A 12835-nucleotide genomic window follows, 5' to 3' on the forward strand; every position below is an offset into this window, starting at 1 on the left:
AAATGACTAACTTGAATGCCAGATTGATTGGGAATAAGGAATATTTGACCAAAACAGAGGATAGAAATATAAACCAGAAGCGTCCTGCATTGTCATCTGGAAATAAGCTCCAGAAAGCCATTTTTAACAGTATTTTTGATTTTATGAGAGATGACTGCACCTTTGTAACTCTTGCCTGAAGCTGTGGAATGACTTGTCCAAAAGCCAGGCCCCTTTGTAAAACGTGTCTTGAAACCAAACTTTTCCCTTTGGTCTTCAACATCATACGAGTTGTTGATTTTTCATTCTGTACTTCTTTTTTTACTCATCTTTTGGTGTCTTTTAAAATACCCATGTTTTGATCACTTTTATGTTTGTTTTATTGTATTGTCTATATATTTTACCTATTTTATGTTAATGTGTGACCTGTGCACTTCTGCATCTTATTAATTCTTTGTACAGAAATTTGGTCTGCTGTTCATGTCTTAAATGTGATTGATTAATAAGGTCAGATTGATTGGATGTTTGTTAAATAGCTTGTGGGTGTGTGTCAAAAAAAAAGAAAAATAAACTTGTCTGAAAATCAGTAATTAATTTACTTTGTGTTTTAGCTGTGTTTGCGGCATATATAAGGCGACTAATTTTACTGTAATTTTTGCCTATTGGATGTCTATCTACAACATTGTTACATGATCAGTAGATTGTTTTATTCTCCTTCTAACATCTTTTTTTTTCATCTAATATAAATCATGTATACTGTGACTGACACAGTTTTGGCTGAGAAAACGCAATGATAATGTTTGCAAAGACAAGTCATGCATTTCATTGTGAAAAATCTCCATTAAAAACATGGATGTTCTGATGTGTTGAGTGAACCATTAAACCATTAAAATACCCATCTAAATGGAAATCAGCAAGCATGTTTGGGATTGAAATACCTTCACACGGTTGATGTTGACCCCACTCATGCTGCCGCTGCGGTCAATGAGGAAGATAAATTCACCGTGAACCTTCCTCAGGTCAGAGCAGATGGATTTGAGGTCAGGACAGAAGTTGAGCATGACCACGGGATTGTGGAGGATGTCCTTATGGAGTCTCCGGTGAATTATATCTACCTATTAACACGGAGGAGAAAAGCATGAATGACAGGGAACAAAATGATTGGACTCACAATGTGCACACGGGCTCTAATTTAATACTTAAAGTAACCACAAAAAAAAAACAAGGAGGCATGGAAGAGACAAGTGATCAGATCAATAGACAGGGCACATCAATTATCGTAGATGTGCAGGATGTGAAGGAAAATGAGCTGAGCCTCTGGAGTGTTTCCATGGAAACACCTTTTTTATGGGGAAGTATTATCTCCCTCTCTCTCTCTCTCTCTCTCTCTCTTTCTCTCTCTCTCTCAGCCTTCACTAAAATGCTGAACACTTTTTCAAATGCAGCAACTAAAATATCAGTGAAAAACTTTATTACTGAGACACAGCTGTCAATAACTAAAGTTAAAATCAAACTGTTATTGACCAAGTCAGTAAGTAAAACATATTCTTGATCAAACAGTATACTAGTCCAAATATAAGATGCCCCAATTGTAAGACAACCCCCTCTTTCACAAGGCTCACATTTGAAGAAAAATGTTTTTAAGACCAAATATTGTTTGGGCATTTGATTGGCATTTCCTCTCTGATTCAGACTGATCATATAACGGTGAAAAGACAGCTGCTTCTCAGTTGTTCTTCTCTGTGAAGACAGCCCGTTTATGAATCTTCTCCACCAGCTCAGGCTGGCTTTACATAGGGACGTTGAGCTCTCTGGGGACTTTCCGCGCCTTCAACTGGACAACAGCTCTGCTTATACTCATTCTGCCTTGACATTTCTCTCTTATTTATGCCACTTAGAGGACCACCAAATGATCTCTATGTTTTTCAGACTCTTTTTCTTTTTTGTGCTCTACAACATCTAATGTTGCACTCAGGGACAGTGTCCAGTCTCTGCTGCATTGATCACTATCGGCTTGAAATTACCCTCATAACTCATCTTGTGTCGCTAATCAATATGCCTTTTGAGCCACTTTTCTCTATGTGATCACAGGATTGCTTCATTATTTGGTTTAGGTTACCATCATCTGAATGTTAAGACAATATTTATTGCCATTTAAAAGACAAAACGAAGAAGAGAAGATATCTCTTTTGCCAAAGACTCCGAGCACAAGGCAACCTCATGTTTTCAGACCTATTTCCCAGGGGAAAGTCAGACCAACACAGTACTTGTCATTTTGGCATTTCTGCTTGAGAAACATGATGTTCTCTAACATTACTCATCTGAGGGGCTCACAGCTTTTCTTGAGGTTTGTTTGTACCTCAATACAAAAGTTGTAAGATTAGGTTAGTCCATTTATTTCGCACAATTTAAAGTAAACTGTGGGTTTGTTATCAGAACATGAGTCAATTCATGGAAATACCAAACATTTGGCAGAAAACAAGTTGAAAAAGTAATATTAAAGTAAATTACCTAAATATTATTAAATTTGATAGACAACAGCTTATAGTTCAGTTAACAAACAACACTTGTGTCACCTAGTAACCTCTAAAATTAGAGTAAAATCAACATGGGACTTTATCAACAATGTTGATCATACATATATTTGAAAAAACATTTTGTTGTTGTTCAGTTCAATCAATTTGTTTCAAACTAGTTCCAATAACTAAGTATTCAGGCTGAAAAACAAACTGTGATATGTAACTCAGTAGCTCAAATAGGGAACACTAATTGCCATCTCATCATTTGACTGGTACATTTTTTAGCAATTTAGTAGAAACAAGCTACGTTTTCAATTTTCAAATAGTTTTTTTTATTTCTGATTTGATTAAATTATGAAATAAAGACAATTTTGATAAGAGCAGAATGTAAATTAGTCAAAGTTAACTATGTTTTCTAAAACAAACTGATTAAAATGCAAGAAATGTCAGATTCTTGCAATATTATTGGATTGATAAAATCTAATCTTGATTTGTAGCACAGTTTACCAGCCTGCCTGAAGACTATATCAAATTAAATCCATCTTTTCAGCTTCCCTGACTCTCCTTTCCATTTGCAGCATTGCTAAATGGATCAATCTGTCACATAGTGATATACAAAGCTTAATATTGAGCGAACAACCCTGACCTGAGGCATGTCGCAGTCATTTGGTCTGTTCGTACGTGTATGCTTGTCTGTATCCAGATGTTAACAACAAAATATAAATGTTTTTACATTCTTGTGATGGTCTTGTGTATGGAATCACAGGAGTGCCAAAATTAAAAGGAAATTAAAGTGGAAATAGGGTTAGGGTTGCATTTACTCATTGAGTAAATGCAATGACAAAAAGCAAATGGAAGAGACAAAGACAAAACAGGAGAAGCACTGACAAAATGAAATAAACAAAGACAAGACAGAAAAAGAAGATGACTGACTACATTTGTATATTTTTTGTATTATTGATTCTCTTTATAGTTCCACTTTTATTTCCTTTTTATTCTGGCACTCCTGCGATTCCATACTTGTGTGGTTCTTGTGTTGAAGTTTGAAACTACAAACACAGAAACACAATCTCTGTGTCAGGAGCCAATTTAAGGTTCGAGCAATTTTCCCAGAGTGTGATATTTCTGTATTAGGCTGCAGACACACACACTACAACAACGAGGCAATATAAATGCATGCTCACACAAACAGTGTTTGTAGCAGAGCATTGTTGAGTCAATGCATTGTGCTGTTGTGTGTGTTTCTCAAGAGTGAAATAGTATATGATTATAGCCCTACATTGAGATACATGACGCCGATGTCAGACACTCACTTTCCTCTCATTGCTGGAGTCCTTCTTGGTGGCCTTGATAAAATCGTTGCGACCGTGCAGGTACTCGTCGTACTCATCCTGTGTCATGTCGCCGTTCTCGACGAGCACATGGGGTAGATGCGGCTCTAAAGTGGCACAGTCAGTCAGGGCAAAGACATTACTGTAAATATAGCACAGATTATAAAGCTCTTAGACGTCGTCTGAAAGTCACAGCCTAACCACGTGAAGGAGTGTGGCAATCTGAAAGTGTTAAATTATCCTCATATCGATGTTGGAATTAGTAGGTGATTGCACATAAATATGCTGTCTCACAGCCAGGCTTTAAAATAACTAAAAGATCTAAGGAGGTGGAGTGACTTCTAGAGATTTGGGCTGTTAATTTTCATCGATGCAGGGTCAATGCAGGTCTTGGAGTAAAATTAAAATAACATTGATTTAAATTTTTCTCAAAAATGCCTCCGGCAATATTTATATCACAAAGTAAAGCCCGCCGGGCTGATTCTATGCAAGTATAACACTCAATTGTTTGAAATACTTCACTTGGTTAAATGCATGTTTCTATGTAAAAAGTCACTTTTTCATTCATCCATCTATTTTATGCTGCCTATAGAGCTGTGGTGGGTGGTATTTTTTTAATTGAAGTGTCTAGCTAAAAACGATTTGTGTCGATATAAGCACACCTATCCATGAGAAGCAGCATGTTACAAGGGTTTGATGAGCTCCGAAACAGCAAAGTTAATATATTTCTGCAGAAATACATTTCTCCATTTCTATCGGTTGCTGGTACTTGTAGGTGTCGCTCATATCAGTGGCCGCACTGTGTGGTGAAGTGATGTTGCCATTGTGAAATTTCTGACAAGGGTAGAAAATAGTCTCAGGCATCTGTGGTCGCACGGCCTTGACATCAGCTGCCCAGGGATCTGTCTCACTTCCCGACATAAAACCACTGATTTTGGTCCCTAATCAAAAATATTGTCATCAGAGGCCATAAGAGTGTCAAGCCTCTGCATCTATCCTACAGATACATCAGCTCATCTCACTATGTCCTGGTGTCTTCTTGCTTCTTGCTATGTCACCATTGATTGTGTCCGCTGTGTCTTGTTAACTCTGCGCCCACTATGTGTATGTATGTGTGGCCCTCAGTCTTCTCATCTCACTTTGAGCGTATTTCTGTAATCTGCGCTCGTCTTGTTCATCCCTGTAGTGTCATGGCCTTTGCCTTCCTTGTACTTTTCTTGCACACAAGACAAAAATGGTAAAACCAAGAAAAGTAAAGCTGGTATATTGCATTGATCATGTGGACAAGTTTTAACAGCCAAGGCTACATTTGGGTCATGCAATACCCATGCCTGCTGGTCTGCTGTCAGGCTATGTACTGTATAAAAATCAATTTGAGAAAATAAAATGGGAACACTGTCTTATCATCTCTTTTGGTTTTTATTCATATATTTTAAAGTTTAGCTGGTTTTGTAACAAGTATTCATTTGTGTGATATAAAGTATTAAAATGTGTTAGAAAATCTTAATTTAAGCCAGATGAACCTGTCAGAAGCCCTGCAGTGATTCATAGTCATTTATCAACTGGGCTGATAATGAAAGTGGCTGCTCCTATCTTTTTCACCCTGGCCTGTAATGCCATTACTTTCTCCATCTTCATGCTGGAAACTGAGCATTCATGTTACCATTGAGGCTGCAGCCACAGTCTGAACTGAATTAAATTGCCCTGCGCTGGCCTCAGGTCTGTTTGTGAACAAAGCCTTCATAAGAAGCCATTTGGATCAGTGAGGCCGGGGTTCATTCCCGCCTCTGGGAGACAACTGGCCCACACACACCGCAGGTCAAGACATTGTAACAGAGAGACGAGAGCAGAAAAGAGGGCAAAAAAATAAATAAAAGCAAAAATATGACACCCACACAATGGAGACGGACTGGGCTGGCATGTCCCGCATTAATAACAGAGGACCTTTGTATTCTGATGAGACTCTCAGACACGTCGAGTGAGGCAGTGAATCACCTTTCCACTGGGCTGATTAGAAGCCAAAACATGCTTTGCTCTGACACAGCTGATATAAACAATTTCAAATTATTCCATGAGAGAGCGGAAGAAAGACTAATTGCAGGGTTGTGCTGCTGTGAATGGGGTTTTAAGTTGTAGACCCACCGCTGGGATAAATGAGGATGTTGACAGGGTAGTCGTAAGTGTACTTGTCAGCCAGGGTGATGACAACGCTGGTGGCGGAGCGAGCCAGAGGGTCCGCGTCGGCTCGGATAGCGTGAGAAGGGCTCTCCACACCTACACAGAGATCAGCCACAGCAGATCAAGTAACAAATGGCTTCACCCACGGGGATAAACCCACCACTTTCTCGCATGCAGAGTCACGTGCAAAAACAAGTGAACCCCGAGGAAATCGTTGAACGCACAACTGAACATATGCTGACTGCAAAAATTGCAGTCTCAATGTAATGACCTACATATTTGTATATTTTCTGATGGAGCAGTTCAGGGCCTTTCTGTGTGGAGTTTGTATGTTCTCCATGTGCATGCGTGGGTTTCCTGCTGGTATTTTTGCTTCCCCCGACAATCCAAAAGCATGTGTGTTAGTTTGATTTACCTCCAGTACATCTAATGATCTTCCACCTCTACCTTTACTATACAACAGTCATCTTTGACAAAGGAATGGGCGAAAGGTGACGTTCACGCTGCATGGACAAGAGGCCAGTACATCACAGGGCTCGCACAAAGAAAGACAACCCACCGTCACACAAATTGGTCAACTATAGCCACAGCATAAACCAATAAGTATGTTATCAAATTGCGGGGAGAAGCAAAACTGAGCTTTGAACAAGAAACATTCTTCCGTGTGTTGACAGTGCTAACCATTGCACAATGGCACTGCATCCTTATGCAAGTCAATGTTGTTTATGTGTAGTCTCTCGCTGATTGTACAGAGAAGCACTTGACCAGCAATAGTTTTAAGAACTACTTGCAAACTGATGGAATTAGATATACTTGAAGATTTCTACTCAATTGAACAGTCGACCCTTGAACTGAATTTGCCGGGGCTTTTTACTGCAGGACAAATGGGAAAATTGGTTGTTTGAGTGTACAATGCTTATAGATAATTGTCCATTCAGAGGAAAAACTCATTTGAATGTATTTGTAGAGAGCTTTTCAAGTCACTGTTCATTCCCACAGGCATCCACAACTTACAAAGGGTTATATACCACAAGTACTAAATGTTAGACGTTTAAACGAGAGGATAAACATTATGGATTTTGAAATATTTATGTTTAACGATGAGTGAATCGAACACTTTCATAAAAGCCTTCATGTTCAATTTGTTGTAAAAAGCAATTCCTTAGGATTCACTTGTGTTCTATCACAACAGGTTTGTGAGACAAAGTAATTATAGATGCTTTCAAGAACGCAAGAAAAATGCGGGAAAATAAATTGAAAATACAATAACATACAAATCGAAATTTACAGAGCAACAGTTTCACAATCTGGAAAAGAAATACCAGCTTGTTTCATTAACAGATTGTTATGAGACCGTCTGTAGTGATTTTATAACTGCTAAATAAATATGAAGCTTAGTTCCGCCAATGCTCACTCAGCTTAGTGTAAATAGTGCAGATGGGAGAGCAATACTTGTTCATTCAAACATAACATGCTGTGATGGTTTGTGAGAGAAACCTAAAAGTAAAATGTTTTCAAAAGATGTCCTTACATCACATCAAAGCAAAAACACTCAAATGTGCAACTGGTCACTTGCTCTTTTTTTCTTTCACTTTACGACACGACACAAGTAGTGCACTTGTAAATATATTCTAAGCAATTTGAGGCTCATGGATTGCCTTTTGGAGTAAAGTTTACATTTCACTCACCAGCAAGTAGATAAGGAGCCCGAATCTCAAGCTGAAAGTTAAACTCATAGTCCATGGAGTTGATGGACTCCATCTCAAGCAGTGACGCCAACCACAGCTGAGGGGAGTTGAGCGATTGATCGTGCAGATTTAAGCCACAGCTTTGTCTGTCCCGCCTAAGAGTGGGGGGAAAAAGGGCATGAAGCCAAGGTGAAACTCATACAAAAAGAAGAAAAGAGTCTTTTTGAAGTCCACAATCCAAAGGAACCAACTAGGAAGACGGTTGTATAAGTTTGGTGTTTTTTTAATGGTTTTATTACTTACGTTCTGGAGAAGTTTGGGGACAGGCCCTGCTCCTCGTTGATGCTCCTCTGCACCCGAGGCGTGCACACCCTCGGTGATGAAACCCTGATGCCCCCATTGGGCAGAGTGGAGAGCTCAGAGGAGGTGCTCACTAGAATGTGGACTGTCTCCATTGGAGGGATGATCCCCAAATTAACCACTAACACCGTCCTCTCAAAATCTTCGTCCATCACTATGTGCCCTGCAACACCAGATCAGTCCCGATTAGAAGAGTAAATCACTCAGTAACAAATGAAGCAAATAAAAAAAACTTTTTTCACCCCCGATTCCTTCCTCCATCCCTAATTTAATCCTGTCTAAACCAACATACTTGCTTATTTTTGTAGAAGACAAAAATCTATCTCTGCTATCACTTCAGCCTGGGCACAACTTAAGACCTCTTCAGGCGAGAGTCATTTGTGCATCTTTAAAAATAGACTTTATTAGTAGCAGTACAGTCATTTAGGATTGCTCTCAGCAGTAATTACCCAGGTGATTTTTTTTCCATTTCATTAAAAGTAATACCAAATCTCAAGTATCCCACGCCATGTTTTTGTGTGTTAATCCTGTCAATTTGATGCAAATGTGCTGAATTACCACAAGCGTGCCGATGATGTGCTGCAGCCTTCAATATTGAATTTTTGGAAAGTTGTGAGACAGGAGTTTTAAAAAAAAAGAGTGATCAACCAGAGAACCAGTCTGAAATGGAATTCCATTGATTCTCTGCCCACAGAAATACCTGCGTCCCTGAAAAAAAAAGCTTCAAGCACTGCAAACCTTCAAATTAGATATCCATTGGTCAAATGGAATCTATAAAGTCGAACAGAGCTCTATCATTATTTTATTTCAGCTCATGCATGTATGCAGGAAGCCAACAAAAGGCAATGTCAGCTCTGCATAGTAATGTGCCATTGGTTGGCAACTTATTTAGATTATACAAACATTTACTGTGTGCAGAGCATGCCGTTATCTCATCGTTTGTTCCATCAAGCAGCTTTTGAATAAATCAGACAACATTTTATTATCTGATGTAAAGTTCTCCTTGATAAATCACCGAATCAATCAGTTTATAGACTTGAGAAATACTTGTGTTGTGGCTTTACACTTGAATTCATTGCAATTACACTCCCAGTTCTGGCAATAACAAGTTATAAACAAGTTCCAAATACAGTTCCAATAACTTCATGTCTCAGTGGGCTTGTTACTTGTTATTTTTATCATAATTAAAAACAGCTGAAGGGCTGCAGAGCTGGTGTCTCTCTCTGTCTATCTCAATAATTTGTTTGAATCCTACATAATGGTTTTATTATTAATCATTAAGAACCTAAGTTTGCATATACTGTATAGAATATTTAATACAAATATCAATGATAGTGAAGCACTATGAACAAGGAGATCTGGGGTACATTGAAGAGAAGTTAAACAATGTGAAAATGTTTATTAGTGAATAAAGCTGCTTTAAGGCCCTCTATCCACAGCTCCTAATGCATCAGCAACCTAAATAAACGGGTGCCTCTGCTGTCTGCATGTCGGTTGTTTATCCTGGCTGTTTTGCAGCTTCTGATTATTGTTATTAGTTTCTAAAGTGTTTCTTCCTCCTACTAACTGATGCAAAACTCAACAGAACTTTATGAGTCAGTCATCAGACTCACTAAATCTGACGGCTCTGCAAACATACAACGCTATGCACATCACTGTAAAGACACCCCACCACTTAAAAAACTGTGCTCTGCAGCTGAGCAACATTCTCCTCAGAAGAAATATCCTCTCCTCAGAATCACAATCAGCAAACATTATCAACAGTGTTTGTGAATTCTTTTCAGTAATTCACTTCCCTCTTTCCCTCCCTCAGTCGCATTTAAAACTCTTTTTTTCCTTAAAAAAAAAAAAAAAGATAAGGTAAAATTGATTTTTGATTCATTGCCAATATGTTTTGTATTGTTTTGCAGATTATCGTAAAAAAAATACACTTCCATTGTACATTTAAATATTTCTAAGATATTTATTCTTAGAAAAGGAATTCCCTTCTGTGATTGGTCATTTCTATGGACACGGAATTGACATGACCTAAAACTCTGTTTACAGCACATAGTACTGTTGTAATTCATCTCTGAGTGACGTCTAAGATTCAGTCCTACACGTTGCTGAAAGTGCGAGTAAGATGCTTGATAACAAACTTTTAAGTGCAGCTTTTAGCTTAGAATTTTTTTTACTCATAAGTCAACAAGAACAGGGTTCTTAGGAGTAATTCAAAGAAGCTTGATAAATACGGGCACTGGAGATTAAGAGTCTTCATCACGTCCTTTAAAATATTTCTTACATTTCTTTTAAAGCTTTCAGATAAAGTATTTCTTTTATTAATATATTTCTTTTAATAATTTTTAAGCCTTTCTTTATTTCTTTAATTTCTTTGTAAAGCACGAGATAATGGAGTCTTGAGGATGGATAGAATGACATAGAATCAACACAATATTTAATGATGGTGGGTGTAATAAATTATCCACTTGGGCAACATTAGACTTAATCTGGAATAAATGTAAGAGCTCTGACTCATCACATCAAGTCAACATCAATTTTCTATTTGCCCTGCTTTGCTCCCCACAGACGATAAATTGCTAAATCTGTCTGTGTACCTTCACGAGCCATTCTTTCAATGTGTCAGACAGGATTTCTGAATGAGCCATACAGAGAAGTTATAGCTTTGAAACCAAATAACTTGGAAGATGCTCGGACCCAGTGCAGAACTGCAGAGGAGCTGTAGCAGAGCGATCCTCCTCAGTGGTCTCATCACCATAGACACCTTCAACAAAGCTACTTCACTCTTACCGCTGCCAGTGTGGGGCACTCCATTAGACGTGTTGCAGCAATCCAGATAACAGTCGTCAATTTTGGTCTTGTCTTTGATTTGTAGTGTTATGATCTGACTAGATATCATGGCCTCAAATCCCACAACGATGGAATTCTCCTCCAGTGGATAAATGAAGATCCCTAAAAGGCAGGGAGAAATAAAAATAAAGAAAAACACGACAAAAAAACACATGAACCAGAGGAAGCCAACAGCCAATTACCCAAAGTCTGTCAATTATAATGATTTTCTCACAACTGTGCTTAGCACACAACACTGTTGGTTTAAATTGGTTGGAAACACGCAGCCGTTACTTAACTAAAGTAAACAAACTAGTCTTACTCACCTTCGATTGCATGATCCTCGATATTTTCATAAGTCATAGATGCTGTCAGAGCCAGTGTATAACCCCTGACACAGGATGTGATGTCAGAGGCGCTGAGCGGTAGAGCGCTCCGGTTCTCCTTGTTAATGAGCCCAGGCATGGTGCTGGCTTTGAGTTACTGGTGTGGATAGAAAACATACATCAACCATCTATATGTGAGCATATACGGTCATCTGTACATCTTGTTGGGTCGTCTTTTAAAATTAACGATGGCAAACGGAAGGAAATGCTACAATTATATTATTGGGATGTGCGTTCTTGTACAATTTCTTATAAATATATAAGAAATTTCTTATAAAGCCAAACACACCATGATGTTTGGTCTATTTGCTTAGTAGTGCATCTCCTACTCCCAGATTGTGCACATGCACTCGTCTTGAAATATAAGATGTAAAAAGTGACGAACTGAGTTGCACACATAAAACTACCGCAAGCTGTCAAACATATGACTAAATAGTCTAGTATGTCTTATTCAGTGTACCATTTGGAAACTCATAGTAGAGTCTAGTACTTAATATTGAGTACTTTTTTTTTTTTTGTGAGAAATTCATACATGTTTTTTATTGTGTTCAGTTTCATGCCACTTTGCCAGAAATGTGATTGTATCATTGGATGCAATGGTGTTGAAATATCATTTAACAACAACCTTTCAAATTACACAAACTCTTCTTGTGTCTCCTTCAGATGGTTATGTCTTTCTCTCAAAAACAAACCTTCGCACCACCAGAATATCCTACAAACTCACCAAAAAATGTGATTTAACTTAACTTTAATCAATCATTTCTGACGCATTACTTGACACGATTTTTTAAATGTTCCCTATTAAACTGGATTATTAGATATGCAGGTATACACACATGACGGATGGTATTTTCTTTAGCACAAATAGGTGATGCTTCTCTGAGAATTGGAACAACAAAGAGGCTTATTTTGAGCTCCTACTGTGTTTAGTGACAGTGCTGGGTATTCACTGGTGGTGATCACGACTGTGAGTTCTGCCTTCATCGCCATGGGGCAATATCATATTGTATTATGTGAGCACAGGTTTATGAAAGTGGAAAATACTGAGAGGAAAACCTGTTTCCCACATTGTTCAATGACTTTTCATTTTGACTTCTGAATGACTGTCTCTCTCAAAAAGTTTCTTTTGATACCCAATCACTGGATTGACCTCCTTACTAATCAAAGTGGAGGTAAAATGCTCCACATGTTTTATATTTTTTATCTGTAGTGGCTATCCACTCGGATGCAGCTAAAGTTGTTAGTTGCAGTATAAAGGATGTTATTCTCATTCATTCATTAAGCTCTGAAACCTAGAGAAAGAGTCCAAATGCAAATGAGACTGAATCAACAAGTTTCCCATTAAGCTTTATAAAACCAAACATACTGTATAAACGGCCCAAACTACCACCCAAAGTCAGTGTTGAACAGACAGTCTTTCAGTGTAATTTAATTTTCTAAGCTTTTGTTGCCTGCATTTCAACTTTGAAATTAAACTATATATTTTCATGAAATAATGTTTATCGGACACTCTTTGCTTAACGTCAGACTCAAACCTTTCCTGACTGAGTCGTTTTATGCGAGCTGGG

General features: G+C 38.2%; 1 protein-coding gene across 1 annotated transcript in view; it reads right to left on the reverse strand.

Moving 5' to 3' along the window:
• Positions 1-11346, reverse strand: part of vwa5b1 (von Willebrand factor A domain containing 5B1) — a gene marked incomplete at both ends in the record, with an annotated part of 28548 nt that extends 17202 nt beyond the window's left edge. The window contains 7 exons of the mRNA XM_080497163.1: positions 918-1094; positions 3812-3936; positions 5972-6103; positions 7696-7850; positions 7999-8218; positions 10843-11004; positions 11208-11346. Of these exons, the coding sequence (XP_080353289.1) occupies positions 918-1094; positions 3812-3936; positions 5972-6103; positions 7696-7850; positions 7999-8218; positions 10843-11004; positions 11208-11346 (1110 nt within the window). The remainder of the gene's footprint in view (positions 1-917; positions 1095-3811; positions 3937-5971; positions 6104-7695; positions 7851-7998; positions 8219-10842; positions 11005-11207) is intronic.
• Between the last annotated feature and the right edge of the window lie 1489 nt (positions 11347-12835).

Source organism: Blennius ocellaris (genome assembly GCF_963422515.1).
Source record: "Blennius ocellaris genome assembly, chromosome: 5".
Classification (NCBI taxonomy): domain Eukaryota; kingdom Metazoa; phylum Chordata; class Actinopteri; order Blenniiformes; family Blenniidae; genus Blennius; species Blennius ocellaris.